We start from the raw sequence: 13,737 nt of genomic DNA on the forward strand, positions 1-13,737 counted from the left end.
CAGATAAACTCTTGAAAGGTCTCCTGTCCAAAGCCACTGTTTTAAATCACAGCACCACCTGTGGACCTTGAGGGCCCTGGGACTGCTGACATCTGTTTTAAGGACTTGGCGTTGCCTGGAGTTGGCTCCCCTTGAACAATCGCATGGAAATCGTGAGTGTAGCCAAACCGAGCAAGCCAGAAGGACCTACAGCACACAGGGGCTGATTCAGAGGCCAGTAGTGGGACTGAATGCCAAACTTGCGCTCATCTGTATTCACACACTCAGGACGTGTTAAGCACCTCTCAGGTGAGATACATGGAGTTCCCCCTAAAAAAAAACCGCCAGTGTCTGCAGTTATCTGCGATCCAGACTCGGGACTTGAGTCGTTTTTCACCGTGCCAGGTTCCTGCCAGATGGGAGCGGTAATAAGTCCTGAACTGCACTTTTTATTGCCTGAAATCCACGTCTACAGGACAACTCAAGCCCAGGAACAACAGGGAAACTCTTGCTATAGTATTCTACAGGGCTGACACACACCTGCCTAACCGTTAAAAAGGAATAATTACTGAAAAATAAGAAATGATGAGAGATGTTAAGGTGGCGTTCATTACTTGAACAGGTGTTTAATTAGGCCATCATGTTCCCACCATATAAAAATAGTGTAAATGCAGCATATGGTGTGTGGCTCATTGTCTGTCTGCTCACAATGTGCCAGGCGACGTCCACACAGGTCGTCATGAGCGATCGCAGGCAGGCGGGAAACCGTTTACCGGCCTCAGCTGGAGGTAATGACGCTAACGAACCAGCAGCAGAAGTCAAGACGAATTCAACCTTGTAAAGGACAGAAATAGGCCCACAGTTTAACGTGAAGCTGTGCACAGACTGGGGATCGTTTCTCAGAGAGATTAACTGACTCAGTCTTTCACGTATGGTTTTAGGAAGTCTTTAGTCCTCTGCCAGTACTTTGGCACGCTGTTACCGGATCATAGATTTGAACTTTCTTGGGAAAACTTCTGTTACTGTTACACAAGTGAACACAACACATTAGGGTTGAAACACACCTACCAAAGGGAATCGAACCTGTGATCTCTTATTGATTTCACTTACTGATGATCAAAACAGGATGAGAAGGTGAGTTGTAGAGTAGTTGGTGGTCCTAATGTTTTGAACACACTGAATTTAAAACTAAGCTTGGATGTGTACTGCAACAAATCATTTCTCCTTCTCTCTACAGCCAAGTAACTCCACTACTGAATCCTCTCTGCAACACATGATGCATAATTCAGCTTGCTTCAAAAGAGCAAAGGTAAGGTAAGGTTTTTTGAGCATGTTGAGAACAAAAGAAACAAATTAAGCTTGCAGTCACTTTAAGCACTAGTCCTGTCATTTGTGTAGTGTGTGTGTACATACGTGTTCATTAGTGATGCTGCACTTGTGTAGTTTTTAACCTATTTTACAGGCAGAAATCAGCATTATTAGTTACAATATAAGCAGATCTTTCAGTGCAATAGCAGAAAAAAAGACTTCCCCAGCACAGCCGCAGCAGTAAAATGGGGTTAATGAGATGCGTCTCTGATGCACATCAATGAAGCCATCAGATGTGTTGACTTTAAACGGAAAATGCCTTACAAAATGTAGCTTTGATGGCGACAGATGGAACGCCGGGACATGATTTGACTGTGGTTGGAGGTAAACAACATGGAACTGAGGTTTAACTAGCTGTGATAGAAGAGAGAAAGGGACAGGGGTTGTCATGGTAAAGACACCCAATAGAATTTTCCGGTCCCTGAGTTACAATGGTTGCATTTTTTTAAAGCCCGGTCCGTCCTTGTCTCCTTCACTTCCTCAGGTCATAAAAAGGTTGGCTGATTGCTGATTGTGTCCTTTGTGTCTCAGAGAACCTCTGAGCTCTGCACAAATCCCATGATCCTCATCGTTCCATCAGATCAGGCCATTGCCCTCACTGGGAGTAATGAGTGGTGACAGGCGCTGCTGCAGAATTCACAGGAAACGGCCACCAACCAACAACATGTTTGGGATAAACATAGATATTATTCTAAACAAAGTGGGATTTTATTTGAATTTCTGTTGAATAGCTTGCCGTGTATCCGAAGAGATGTTTTTTTAAGTCAAACACATGCAGGAAGAGGACGGAGAGGGGTTTCCCCTGGCTTCACGTCTCTCATTGAACGGGTGAATGCGATCTATATATAGCCTCAGATATAGTCACAGTCCCACGAAGCATTACAGCCTCTTTGTCCTTACTGCTGAGAACACAGGGCAGCTTTATGATGCCCCAAGGTTTTCCCCCTGCTCCTTATTGAATGTTGCCAAGGCCTTGTGCTCATAAGCTTTGACCAAGGATGAAGATGCATTAAGAGATGTGTGTTCTTTCTACCTTGTATTGGAATAAGAGTTTGCTTGGATCAAGGGGAAACGACATCCGCCTCTCAGCTCTGCAGCACCGGGCACTGTTCCTTATAGTTAAGTGTCAATTTTAAATAAATCCTATCTGAATATACTGGAAAGAACTCCTTTCACACACAAAAGCCACTTTATTGACGCTGTAAAACATCCTGGCTTTAGTATATTAGATAAAAGAGCAGAGAGCTAACAAGCCATAAGCAGAGCGCAGCACCAAACTAATTCAACTTGTCTTTCCCAGCGTTTGCAGAAGAACAGCAGCTCAGGACTCAAATCATTTCTATTCCATCCAGTGAACCATTTGTTGCATATAGACCATGAAGAAGAAAACCTGTGTATCAACCATGAGAAACCTCTCAAGCTACCCACAGCCCATTCAGCAAATTCTGTCACCTGCAGGGGGGAAACTTTGGTAAAGTGTGATTTGTGGAGCATATCGGAGCAAATATTTAGTTTTGCTATGAATCTCATGCTGAAAGCGATACAGTATGTTCAGAGGTACCTCAGCCCTTTCACAATAATACACAGTGTTTGTTGCAGTTGAGTGGACTCGGGTGGATCTCAACCTTCTCCACTGCCTCACACTGCCTTGTATTGTTTTGTATTGTTGCGCCGGTGTGAAATAGTTTTCTTTTGACACTGTGGTCTACTTTGCTTACCTTGAAGACGAACATCTCTCGCCTCAGTATGCCCAGCGTGTTGAAGCTCCCGTCGCAGATGTTGGGCTTGGAGTTGGGGTGTGAAGGCCTGTCCCCCGGGGGCAACCTCGGGGGTCGCGTCTGCCTGTCTGGCTTACGAGGGTCTGAGGGGGGGTGGGAGCGAGGCGGGGGCGCCGTCGGCAAAGGCTTAGTGGGCTGGGGAATCTTGTCGGGAGGCCCTGGGAAAGAGAAACGCAAACATCTCAGTCTGGGATCGGCTATTTTAACTACAATTCTGAGGACAAGTGGTATAATATGGAACACATCCTGACATATACGTGGAATAATGAATTACGGTAAATGCAAACCAATCATTGCTAATGATACCTGGAGTCACAACAGCATAGGAAGCGTTAATAGATAGAGGAACATTGACGAGAAGGAGAAAACAACAGAACAAACACGTGGACGGCAACTGATGCATGAATGATGAGATCTGATGAGAAAGACGGAAAAAATAAAGAGCGTAAACACAAAACTGCAAATGAGCTCGGCAGGTTCACGAAGCGAGGCCGGACCTGGTGTAGTTTAACATCAAATGTGTGGAAGAAATAGAGAAGCGGAGCGAGAGGGTCAGGCGAGCGAGTGGGTTATGTGTGTGTGTGTGTGTGTGTGTGTGTGTTTGTGTATGAATAATCGAGCGCGCGGTGATGCACAGATAACGCAGTGTAACTGTGAAGACGTGGATATGAGATGCCGTGTGGTTATTGGGGCCAAGAGATGCAGGAATAGACGGCTGCAGTATGAGAGACGTGACAAATGTGACAAGCGCCCCTCCCCTCCCTCCCCGATGATTTGTATCAATGGCGGTGAGATAAATATGAATGATTAAATGACTCCACAAATCATTTTTAAAATAAATGGGAAAGGATTAAAAATTAAACTGTGTAACCATGGAGCGACCCCTCAAAATGGATTCAATTAGAAATCAAAGGAATGAAGGGAACGTAAACCACCAAACGAACTCATTCACCCGCCCCTCGCTGGATTCAAAGGGACAGCTAGTTGGCCGGATGTGTCGTCCACGCCGCAGAAGCGAAACACGGGTTCAGTGAGAGAAATTCCGTTCTCTCACTGAATTAAATCCATGGAAACTAGATTAGTAAAGACCAAACACAAATGTGGATTTTCAGGAAGGTTTGGGCTCTTCTGTATATTCAGCATCTCCCGTTGTGCTTTAACAGTGGCACGTAGGCTTACAGTGGTGTTCCAGCCAATCTGCAGCAGCTCGTTTCACTGATTACACACTTTTCGACCGCTGGAGATTAATCAGTGAGAAATCAGCCGGTGTGGTGATTGGTTAAATCTGCATGATCCCCCCTCGACCCTTGGGGTCGAGGGGGAAAAAAAAGTATTTACTGCAACAGCTTTGTGTGAACGCGAGTGCGCTGGGGCGTGAAGACTGCAGACTACATGACAGGAGTCGCAATTTGTCACGTGTACACCCTCCCTCGCTTCCTTCACCCTCCGTGCCCCGACCCTCTAGACCGCGCGGCTCCCACCTTCCAACATGTTCCGCTTGTACATCGAACGGAGCTGTAGCCACGAAGGGGAAGAGACGGAGGGGGGGGGGGGGGGGAAACGAGGCTTAGAGCGAAGTTGTCACCGGTTGTCCTGCCCTTCAACTCTTGCGAGACCGAAGTGGAGGAGGAGGAAAGGGCAAGCGGAGCGGAGGAAGACACAAGAGGGATGAGGAGAGATTTGAGCGCTTGCCCAAGTCTGTCGCTCTCCCAGAGGGATGTGCCCTGACCATGTAAACAGATGGCAGGTTCCTTTTGTGCATGCGTGTGTGTGTTTGTGTGTGTGTGTGTGTGTGTGTGAGCGTCTGTGTGTGCAGCCATTCATGTGACAGACCAGAGTCATCTCGGTGGAGTGTGACTGGTTTACAGGCTCGACAGAAGGAACACTTCGGCTACTCGCTGAAAACTTTCCATTTTTTTCCCCCAACTTAATTGTCAACCGCTGCAAAATTACGAGCAACCGTATAAATCAATTCCCATCAGGTGGAATTTAACGCTTTCCGATACATCTTCATCAGCGCCCTATATGTGCCATGAGTAGATAATATATCTGGATTTAGGACCTGTCAAGAATAAACGGGGCTCAAAATCAATAGGAAACCCTTAATGCAGGTCTTCCTCTCCATCGTAGATCTATATCCTGCCTGAGTTCTGTCACACGGTGTGTTGAACCGTCGAAATTCCCGACGGGACATTACCATAAATCTTCTGGATGCCGAGCAGGTCGTCCATGGGCAGTTTGAAGTTGTCCGTGTCCATGTACTGGTAGAAGGGAGCCATGATGGCGGTGGGGTCGTTGGAGTGTTCCAGGCCCAGGGCGTGGCCCAGCTCGTGCACGGCCACCAGGAACAAGTCGTTACCTAAGGAACGGAAGCAGACATGAAGCACATATAGATGAATCCACAGACTCCACGATGATGCCACACCCCTTTTTAAATTGTTAATATATCCATCTCTTAAAGAGCCAGGATGTGCGGGGGGTTGAGACATGCAGATCAGTCAGTAATGGCTGTTTGGGCTTCATCTGCTAAGGCAAATTGGTCTCTTCAAAACAGAGCAAGTGCACTCACAGCTTTCATCATTCTTTCATTTCCATGCATCAGGGGCAAGAGTAAATATAGTCTCATATTCTCATATTCTGACAAAAACAAACAACCGACCACACGAGAACCCTCACTACTACACAGAGAGAGAGAGAGAGAAGAGGGAGAGAGAGGGAGAGAGAGCGCAGATTGCCCATTAAAATTAGGAATGGCTTTAGGCGAAGGCAATGGATAAAGGTTAATTTAAGATTAGTCTATGTTTCCTTGAGTATATTTATCCAAATGTACAGCGTAGGCATCTTTAAGCGCACGGCTAATCCCTCCTTTATGATCCTAATGAGTGGATTATGTACAGTAGCGACCCACAGGCGCTGATGGGACCTACTTCAGGCACGCACAAACAAGCGCATACACAGACGCAAACATACATACACACACAAACACGCTCCCCCCCCCTCGGAGAAAGCGTTAAACCCTGTACTCTATAATTAGTCTCTCGTCGTGGTAAAGTGATGAATGTAGCGGCGTGCCCCAGCCCATTCTCCCACCTAATCCCTTCCATGTTCGCTTTACATGTTTGTGACTTAAAGCTCCCACTCGTGTCCCGTTCAAGCCAAATCCCAACACACCGAATCTGACTCAGAGCGAAGCCCAGGGCGCACACACACACATGTCAGACGGACACGGCTCCTATAATTACCTCACAATTATTTTTCCGGTGTAACATCTTGCGATCTTAGACGGAATTCATTATTACTTAAAAGCGCACAAAATGAAGTGCTCATGCTCGGTATTGAGCTTTTTAATCACCCAGACAGGTAAAAAACATCAGATACAAAGACGACACACTCGAGGGTCACGGTTCCTCCCGCTTACATTACGCCGTCTGTCACCTCGCTTGAGTACTACTTTTCTCTCCGTTCACACTGAGACACTGAATGGGAACGGAGAAGGAGGAGGAAAAAAAAGGGCATCACTTATTCATTGCTATTCCCACTCAGTTGAGGCACTTATCCGCTGCAAACCTGTCGCATGAATAACACATCAACCGATACAGACGGGGGGGGGGGATCGGATCGCTATTTAGCAGGTACGGCGGCACAATCCCGGAGCGTTTACGGACCGTGGAGAAATGGTTTAATTGGAAGCCTGTGATGAATATTTTGGAGTATAAACGTCAGAGACACACTTTATTGGGTTGATGTAAACTCAATAGCACGGTAATGAAAGGCTTTATTATCGCCGGGGGTTTCACCGGGGGAAAAAAAAGCTCCGCACTTCAGCCGCGTTCGTCCAACGACTTGTAAAATTAAGAGAAACGGCGAAACCCCAGGCGGAATTTATGTGAGCCTGTAATACTGAACAAGTGTCTGGAGAATGAGTTTATAGTGAATAAAAATGTTATTGAGGATCAGAGAGAAGAGATGGATAGGAGAGTGAAATGGCTCGGTGAGACGAGAGGGAGTTTGGGAGCGGAATGCCGTGTAGTCAAAGATGCTTCGGTCTCATTAGGGACAGGAGAGGAAAAGGGAGGAAAGAGAGGTTTGTGTGGAAGTATAATGATCATAACCTTCCTTCTGAGTACTACTCTCTGCCTTTCTCCGCCTTTGTCTCATTCTGTTCTCCGTTCTCGAGTCCTCCTTCTGGCCACAAGGGTCCGTCTGAGGTCAGTGATGTCGCTTTGACTCAGTCTCTTCTGTTAAGCAGTGGAAGACACGGAGGCGGGACACAAACAAAGCCCCATCAGCTCCTAATGCTCGGGTTATTATGAACAGGAAGCCACAGAGCGGACAGGAGAGACGAGTGTGGGAGAGGACGGCGAGGTTTCTGCAGACTGCAAAGCAAAGGCGGAAGGATAAAAGACACAACGCAAGGCGAGGGATTTTGTACCCGAGGGAGAAAAAGGAAAGACGGAGCTCAGTGAAGGGAGGAAGAGACGAGTGAGGGAGAAAGAAATGAGGAGATAAATAAGGAGATAAAGCAGGTGAGGTGAAGTGAGGAGAAAGGACACTTGGAGGGAAAAGTAGAAAAGAACCCGTCGAGATAAAGAGGAAGGAAAGACGCGAGGAAAAGGAAAAGGATAAAACAAGAGACTATTTGTTATCCTGTAAGACGGTCCAATGTTCCCGCAGTCACAAAAGATGAAGATGATGAATTATACAACCCTAACCTTTGATCTTGGCATTTGTAACATCAACCTCCTGTCACCGGCCGTATCTCAGCGCTAAGCACAAAAAAACAAAATAGGAGTGAGAGCAAGGACAGCGAGCGAGCGCGGCTTCAAACGCTACAGCGGCGGCAGGAAGCGACGAGACAACGGCGATACATTCAGGAGATTAAACACAACGCCGTCCTCTGCAGGGCTGGTGTGATGATTAGCCACCGTGGGCAACAGTTTATTGTTTTGGGGGGGAGGAGGCAGAGGCAGCGTGTCATCCTCCATTTCCCCCCATGCTTCATCAGAGGCATCCCATCAGCCTCGGCGGGGCCATTCGCTGGTCCGGGGCACAATTTGGGAATGAAAATAACAAAGCCCCGAAAATCTCAGCTCTCCTGCATTATTGAAGCGGTTCCTGGCCGGCGGCGACGGCCCGCCCACAGCGGCGGAGGGGCTGCCTTGCCAACGCTCTCCTCGGCATAGGTCAAGGTTGCCGCTAATGAGATATTGTAGCTGAGGAAAAAACAGGAACTAAAGACGGGAAGATTGAGTGCGAGGAGGTGGAAGAGGAGAGTCGCCGGAGATTTACGATGCGGCGTACGTCTCTCTGTCTTTCCCCCACGGGGGCTGCAGTAAGGTAAACACGGCTCGTGATTAGAAACCGAAGACCCGCTCCGCTCCTCTACCTGCTCTTTCTCCATAATTTACATCGGATGCTGCACACTGCCTGCCCTCCCTCCCCCATCTGCTGAGGGCTACACGTGGCATGGAGCACAGGTTGCACACACACACACACACACACACACACAAATCAGATATGGGGCCCTGGACACCGCTGTTGAATTGCAGTAATAGCTCAGGTTGTCAGCGGCGGCCTCGGGGGGCCTGTAACCCCCTCTGCTCCCTCACTGTTTCACTAAGCACCCCCGCTTCACTCAAAACAACACATCTGACAGTCCACTTGTTTCCTCCAAAACACGGCTCGGGTTCCCCATCGGCTTTTAGATTCACTATCAGCCTCACTCTTCATTCTGTCCATCCTCGCAGAAACACAAAATGAAGTAGCGAAAAACCCCCCGAACAAAGCGATCTCAGCCCGCCCGCCTCAACAACGTGGCCAAGACGATGCCAGGCAGAGAAGTAAAACACTTTTTAAAGTCCTCCGCCCTCTAAACCTACGCTCCTCTCGCCAAGAACACAGCTGTGAATCTTATTGCTGTTAATTCATTGCTGTTGTTTGCTCCCGTCGAAGTCTCGAGCAAACAAAGAGACCTCTCTTTGTCCCGACGGACCCTGAACGCTTCTCATTGTTCAGCTCCCGCAATTCCCCGAGTGGCTGACGCCGCAGTTTTTTCGGCAGCGGTCTCGCAAGAAAACTTCAGCCGCCCAGTAAACTAACCCTAAAGAGGTGTTAATTGCGATTTCAGGAATGTTTGTGGCGGTTTGGAGGTCAGGGAACGTGCCGGGCGATTTAGCCTAAAATAGCCTCCCTGCCCACCCTGGATGTCTCGCCAGCAAACGTACACATGTAGATCCACCGATCCCTGTGGTATAGAGAGGAAAGACCTTATTTTAAAGCAGAACCTTTCCCATCTGTTCATGCTGAGACTCCACGTTTCCCCCCTGACCGCTGAATAAGAGGGATGGGTCACCAAACCTGCCAGCACACCTAAAACAATTTCATTGGAATAAGATTTAGTCGTGAGTTTGGATCCCTTGGCGGCCCGAACGCCGTCTCAGAGGCCTTTTTTCTTCTTTGTCTACATCGCCTACAACGGCTTCAATCCAAAAACCTGCCTAAGAACTGAAGGGAAACAAAGTGTGAGGAGGACGAGGAGGAACAAGCCAGCTCGGTGTTCAGTAAAGAGGCGAGGATGTTGAAGCGATGCCGGTGTGTCGTCTCCCTGTCCCGACGCCGGCCGGGGCAGATAACTCCAGCCAGGACGAGTGTAGCAGAACAGAACACGACAGGGCAGGAAAAGGGAAGAAGGTCTGCTGTACACGAGCCGAGGTGAAGGTCGCGGGCGCTGACACGAGCTGTTGTTTCTCCGCGCCAGGATGTCACCAGCAATCAGCGCAACCTTGACCCTCCCCGAAGGAGAAACCAACAAAGGGAGACGAGAGAGAGACGAGCAAAGGGGAGAGAGACGAGCGACGCACGAGCACGAGACGCAGTGTGAGTAAAGCAAACGTGGTTGGATCGTGCTGGAGCGCCGTGCTGCGCTGACAAGCTGCCAGAAGATCTCAGCCCCCTGGTTCAGTGCCTGGCTCAGCGGGCCCCGGGCACAGGGAGCTCTGCTGGCTGTCAGACCGTAGCTGCGCGCCTGACTTGACAGACCGGCCATTGTGGATGCCGCGGCCAAATTACAATGCCAGCATTCACGTCCTCGTCTCCCCCCCTCCCTCCACCCCCCCTCCGCTTCCAACAAACCCTCACACAGGATGTATAGAAACACGCAGCGTATCCATATGGCGCCTTTAACCGCGTTACCTTACAGGGCCGTAAGGGTCACGCCACGACCCCCGATTAAACACTCACCAAGTTTGGGCGGCGCTGTGACCAGAGATGTCGCCACCTTCCTGCTTTGCTTAGCGCTCATCCAAACCCGCCTTTGCCCTCAAGAAGGACTTCGCTCACGTAGCGTCAACAATAACAAGCATGAATCACTATAGGTGTCATTTCTTGGAAGATCTTAAAGGCTTCTCGCTCCGGGATTCCCTGCTTTCCCCCGGATAAACAAACAAACCGCTTGAGTTCTCGCCATCTAACACGGACTTGTGTGCTGAACCCACTCGTGGCCCGTTCCCCCCCCCCCCACCCCCCCATGAGAATCGGCGTTTGTATCACCCTCCATCCACAGGGCGTCACAGTCTGTTGTTTTGCCTGCTCTCCTCCTGCGTTCTTTCGCCTTTGTTCGCCCTTTCTTCCCGCTCCAGGCTGTTGACATTGGACGAGCATGACTCGTGCCGTCGAATCAGTCCGGGCTTAATTCTCCCAAGCTTGTCGGAGAACACAAGCCGGGCTGTTGGGACCTGAGCGTGCGACGCCAGAGTAATTATTTATTTACAGAAACTGCTACAGAGTGAAATCGCGCGCGCGTGGAACGTTGCCAGCGATCCAAATATTGGCCGTTCCCGTGAACTTGAGGTAAATAAACCAGTGGAGAGGAAGAAGAGCGCTGCCAAGTAAAGGACATCCTTAATTCTTGTCATGTTTATCTCGCTGCAGCACCTGTGAGCAAGAGCAGGATGTGTGTGCTTCTTCGTTCCTATCATTAATCATCAATAATGCAGTCCAAAGCAACGGGAGGTGTGTGTGTGTGTGTGTGTGTGTGTGTGTGTGTGCGCGTGTGCGTGTGTGTGTGTGTGTGTGTGTGTGTGTGTGTGTGGCCTTGACCTAATGCAATCTAGGATTTTCCTCTTATAAGGTGGTAAACATTCCTTGTATAATTTCGTAGCAGCTTGTTGGTGCATCGCTGCTGCTTCTTCTTCTGTCATTTTGTTTCTCCCCACCTTCCTGTGAGGCGGCGAATGAGAATCCAGCGGCCTCTCTTCCACAGCAGCCGTACACCTTATTTGTTTCACGACTGCACTCGAGGCACTATCAGGTGAAATTCTTCCACTATGCAGAAACGCAAATCGTATATTATGCGAGAAATGCAGTTTTTGTGGCTGTGATGCAGGTTTTAATGCGCCTCAACGCACCCTGCAGCTGAGAGCGTGAGTCTGATGGAGGGCAGGGACTTTGCATGGGGGAGGAGCTAATCCGTCAAGTAAATCCAAGTTGTAAAAATGGATGGTTAGTTAAACGATCAGGGGCTTTGTAGGTCTCTGGTAAACATCCTCACAGATCCTATAATGATCTGACGTAGTGTGTAACAAAGTGTTGCGTGTCCATACATCTGCTCACTCGTCTTTGCGGGTTTGTATTCTCATAGGATTGGGTTGTTTGTGCTTTTTGTTTGCTAAGGATTATGGGTAAAAGGTTATGAAAGCATCTGATGGACTAGTGGGAGGGCAGGCTTCCCAAGGTGCATGATTAGTGTGTGTGTAAGTGTGTGTCTGAGGGTGTGAGTGCGTGCGCTTGTGTGTGGGGGCGGAAGAGACTAGTGCCGCCCACATGGAGGCTGAGGCTGTTGTCAGTGGGCAGCCGTCTATTTCTAGTGGCAGCCTGGTGGGCAGGAACGCTTGGCGATCGCTTACTTTCTCCTCTTTCTCCGTTTCCTTTGTGTCAGCGATACCATGAATCATTTATCCTCCTCATAAACGTATTCATTCCTTCAAATTAAACTGATTAAATGGCTATCATGGCCTTGTGAGGGCCCAATTTCCCATTTACCCTCTGCTTCCCTGCCCCCAAATAGTATAGCTTCCTGCCGTGTGATGGTAATGTGAGGCTCTGTTGAAGAGTTTACACACTGGCAACTGTTTCCAGTCTGACAAATGTCTTATTTGTCGATTTGTTTGCTGGCTCTAATATCTCACAATGAGCCATTTATAGACATGGAGATGCTACACGTTGCAGCTTGAATGCAATGACTCTCTACTTATTGTGTGTGTGTGTGTGTGTGTGTGTGTGTGTGTGTGTGTGTGTGTGTGTGTGTGGCATGCAGTATTGCATCAAATGGCTCCTGTGGACTGGACTGAGTTCTTCCACTACACTTGATATATTTGTGACTGTACAGAAGTAGTAGCGTGTGTGTGTGTGTGTGTGTGTGTGTGTGTGTGTGTGTGTGTGTGTGTGTGTGTGTGTGTGTGTGTGTGTGTGTGTGTATCCCTCTTGTTGCTGCACTGTACTGATTTACAACCCATGTCCACCCACAAACTCTTTTACTTACAGCAACTCAACCACCAATACTGTTCCTGCTGCCTCCACAAATGCTATGTTAAACATCTACAGAACAGGCACATACACACACACACACACACACACGCTTCCAGTAAAAGATAAAGATCTGTTCCTGTGGCATTTGAATCTCCTCATTTATTTTCTCTCGCATGCCGAGAGATAAAGAGAGAGACGTAGACGTGGAATAGGAGAGAGACGGGGGAGAGAAGGAGGGACGAAGAAAAGGCTCGGGATCTCTGCAGAATCAAGCAAAGACAAGAACGTTTTTCAAAGCTTAGCAACCTTGAGAATATTAAGAGGCGACGTAACTCCTCTGGATTATGCTTCATTCAAGCAGGAGCCCGGAGACACAGTGGAGTTTGTGCAGCGTAGACGAGCACAGAGGGAGATGGAAGATAACACTGAAGTGGATCCAAGGATGTAGTGACTAAATATTGTGAATTGTTCTCCACTTTAAAATTTTCGTCAGTCAGCACAGTGTCGTCGGTGAAAGCCAGATTGTTCCCACGTCTTCATCCCACAGAGGTTGACTGAGTGACAAAATGTATGAATGCTTTGTTGGAGCACAAAGAGCTTTTCTGTGTGGCAGAATGAGCTTTTGTTCCAGACTGATTCTTGCAAAAGGAGGCAGCCCCTTTGAAAAGTACTGAACACTGGATATGTGTGATTGAACGTTAAAAGGGAAGAAATACATCAACATCACATTTGAAATGACTTTTTTTAGATTAGCAGCGTTTATGCAGGAGCAGCGGATGTACTTCTGTTGAATTCAGTGATTATCTGGATTGCATTGCATCCAGGAAATATCCAAACGAGTCAAACTTTTTTGCTTGAAGGGATTCCAGCGCTGTCTATCACCAGATTCCCATCCGCAGTGCGGATCCATCAGTTATTTCTCCGGCCAGCGAATCTCAATCTGAAAGCGCCCTCAGGCTACGGAGCGTCCAGTCTGTGTTGGGGTGAGATACGGAGCTCTCTCCAACAAAATGACTGGACTCAAATCCAACTGAAACATGCCAACGCAAAAAGCACCACACTCCACTGGCAGGACAGAATTAGGACA

The 13,737-nt window shown here is 48.4% G+C and overlaps 1 protein-coding gene across 1 annotated transcript in view; it reads right to left on the reverse strand.

The window, feature by feature from the left end:
• The window catches only part of LOC143009094 (matrix metalloproteinase-16-like), a 53,192-nt gene that overhangs the window by 13,959 nt on the left and 25,496 nt on the right, over positions 1-13,737 (reverse strand). The window contains exons 5-6 of the mRNA XM_076161103.1: positions 5,323-5,484; positions 3,066-3,283 (exon numbers count right to left, since the gene is read on the reverse strand). Of these exons, the coding sequence (XP_076017218.1) occupies positions 3,066-3,283; positions 5,323-5,484 (380 nt within the window). The remainder of the gene's footprint in view (positions 1-3,065; positions 3,284-5,322; positions 5,485-13,737) is intronic.

The sequence above is a fragment of the Genypterus blacodes genome, unplaced genomic scaffold (assembly GCF_046128005.1).
Source record: "Genypterus blacodes isolate CSIRO-AG114 ecotype Tasmania unplaced genomic scaffold, CSIRO-AGI_Gbla_v1 ptg000110l_1, whole genome shotgun sequence".
Classification (NCBI taxonomy): Eukaryota; Metazoa; Chordata; class Actinopteri; order Ophidiiformes; family Ophidiidae; genus Genypterus; species Genypterus blacodes.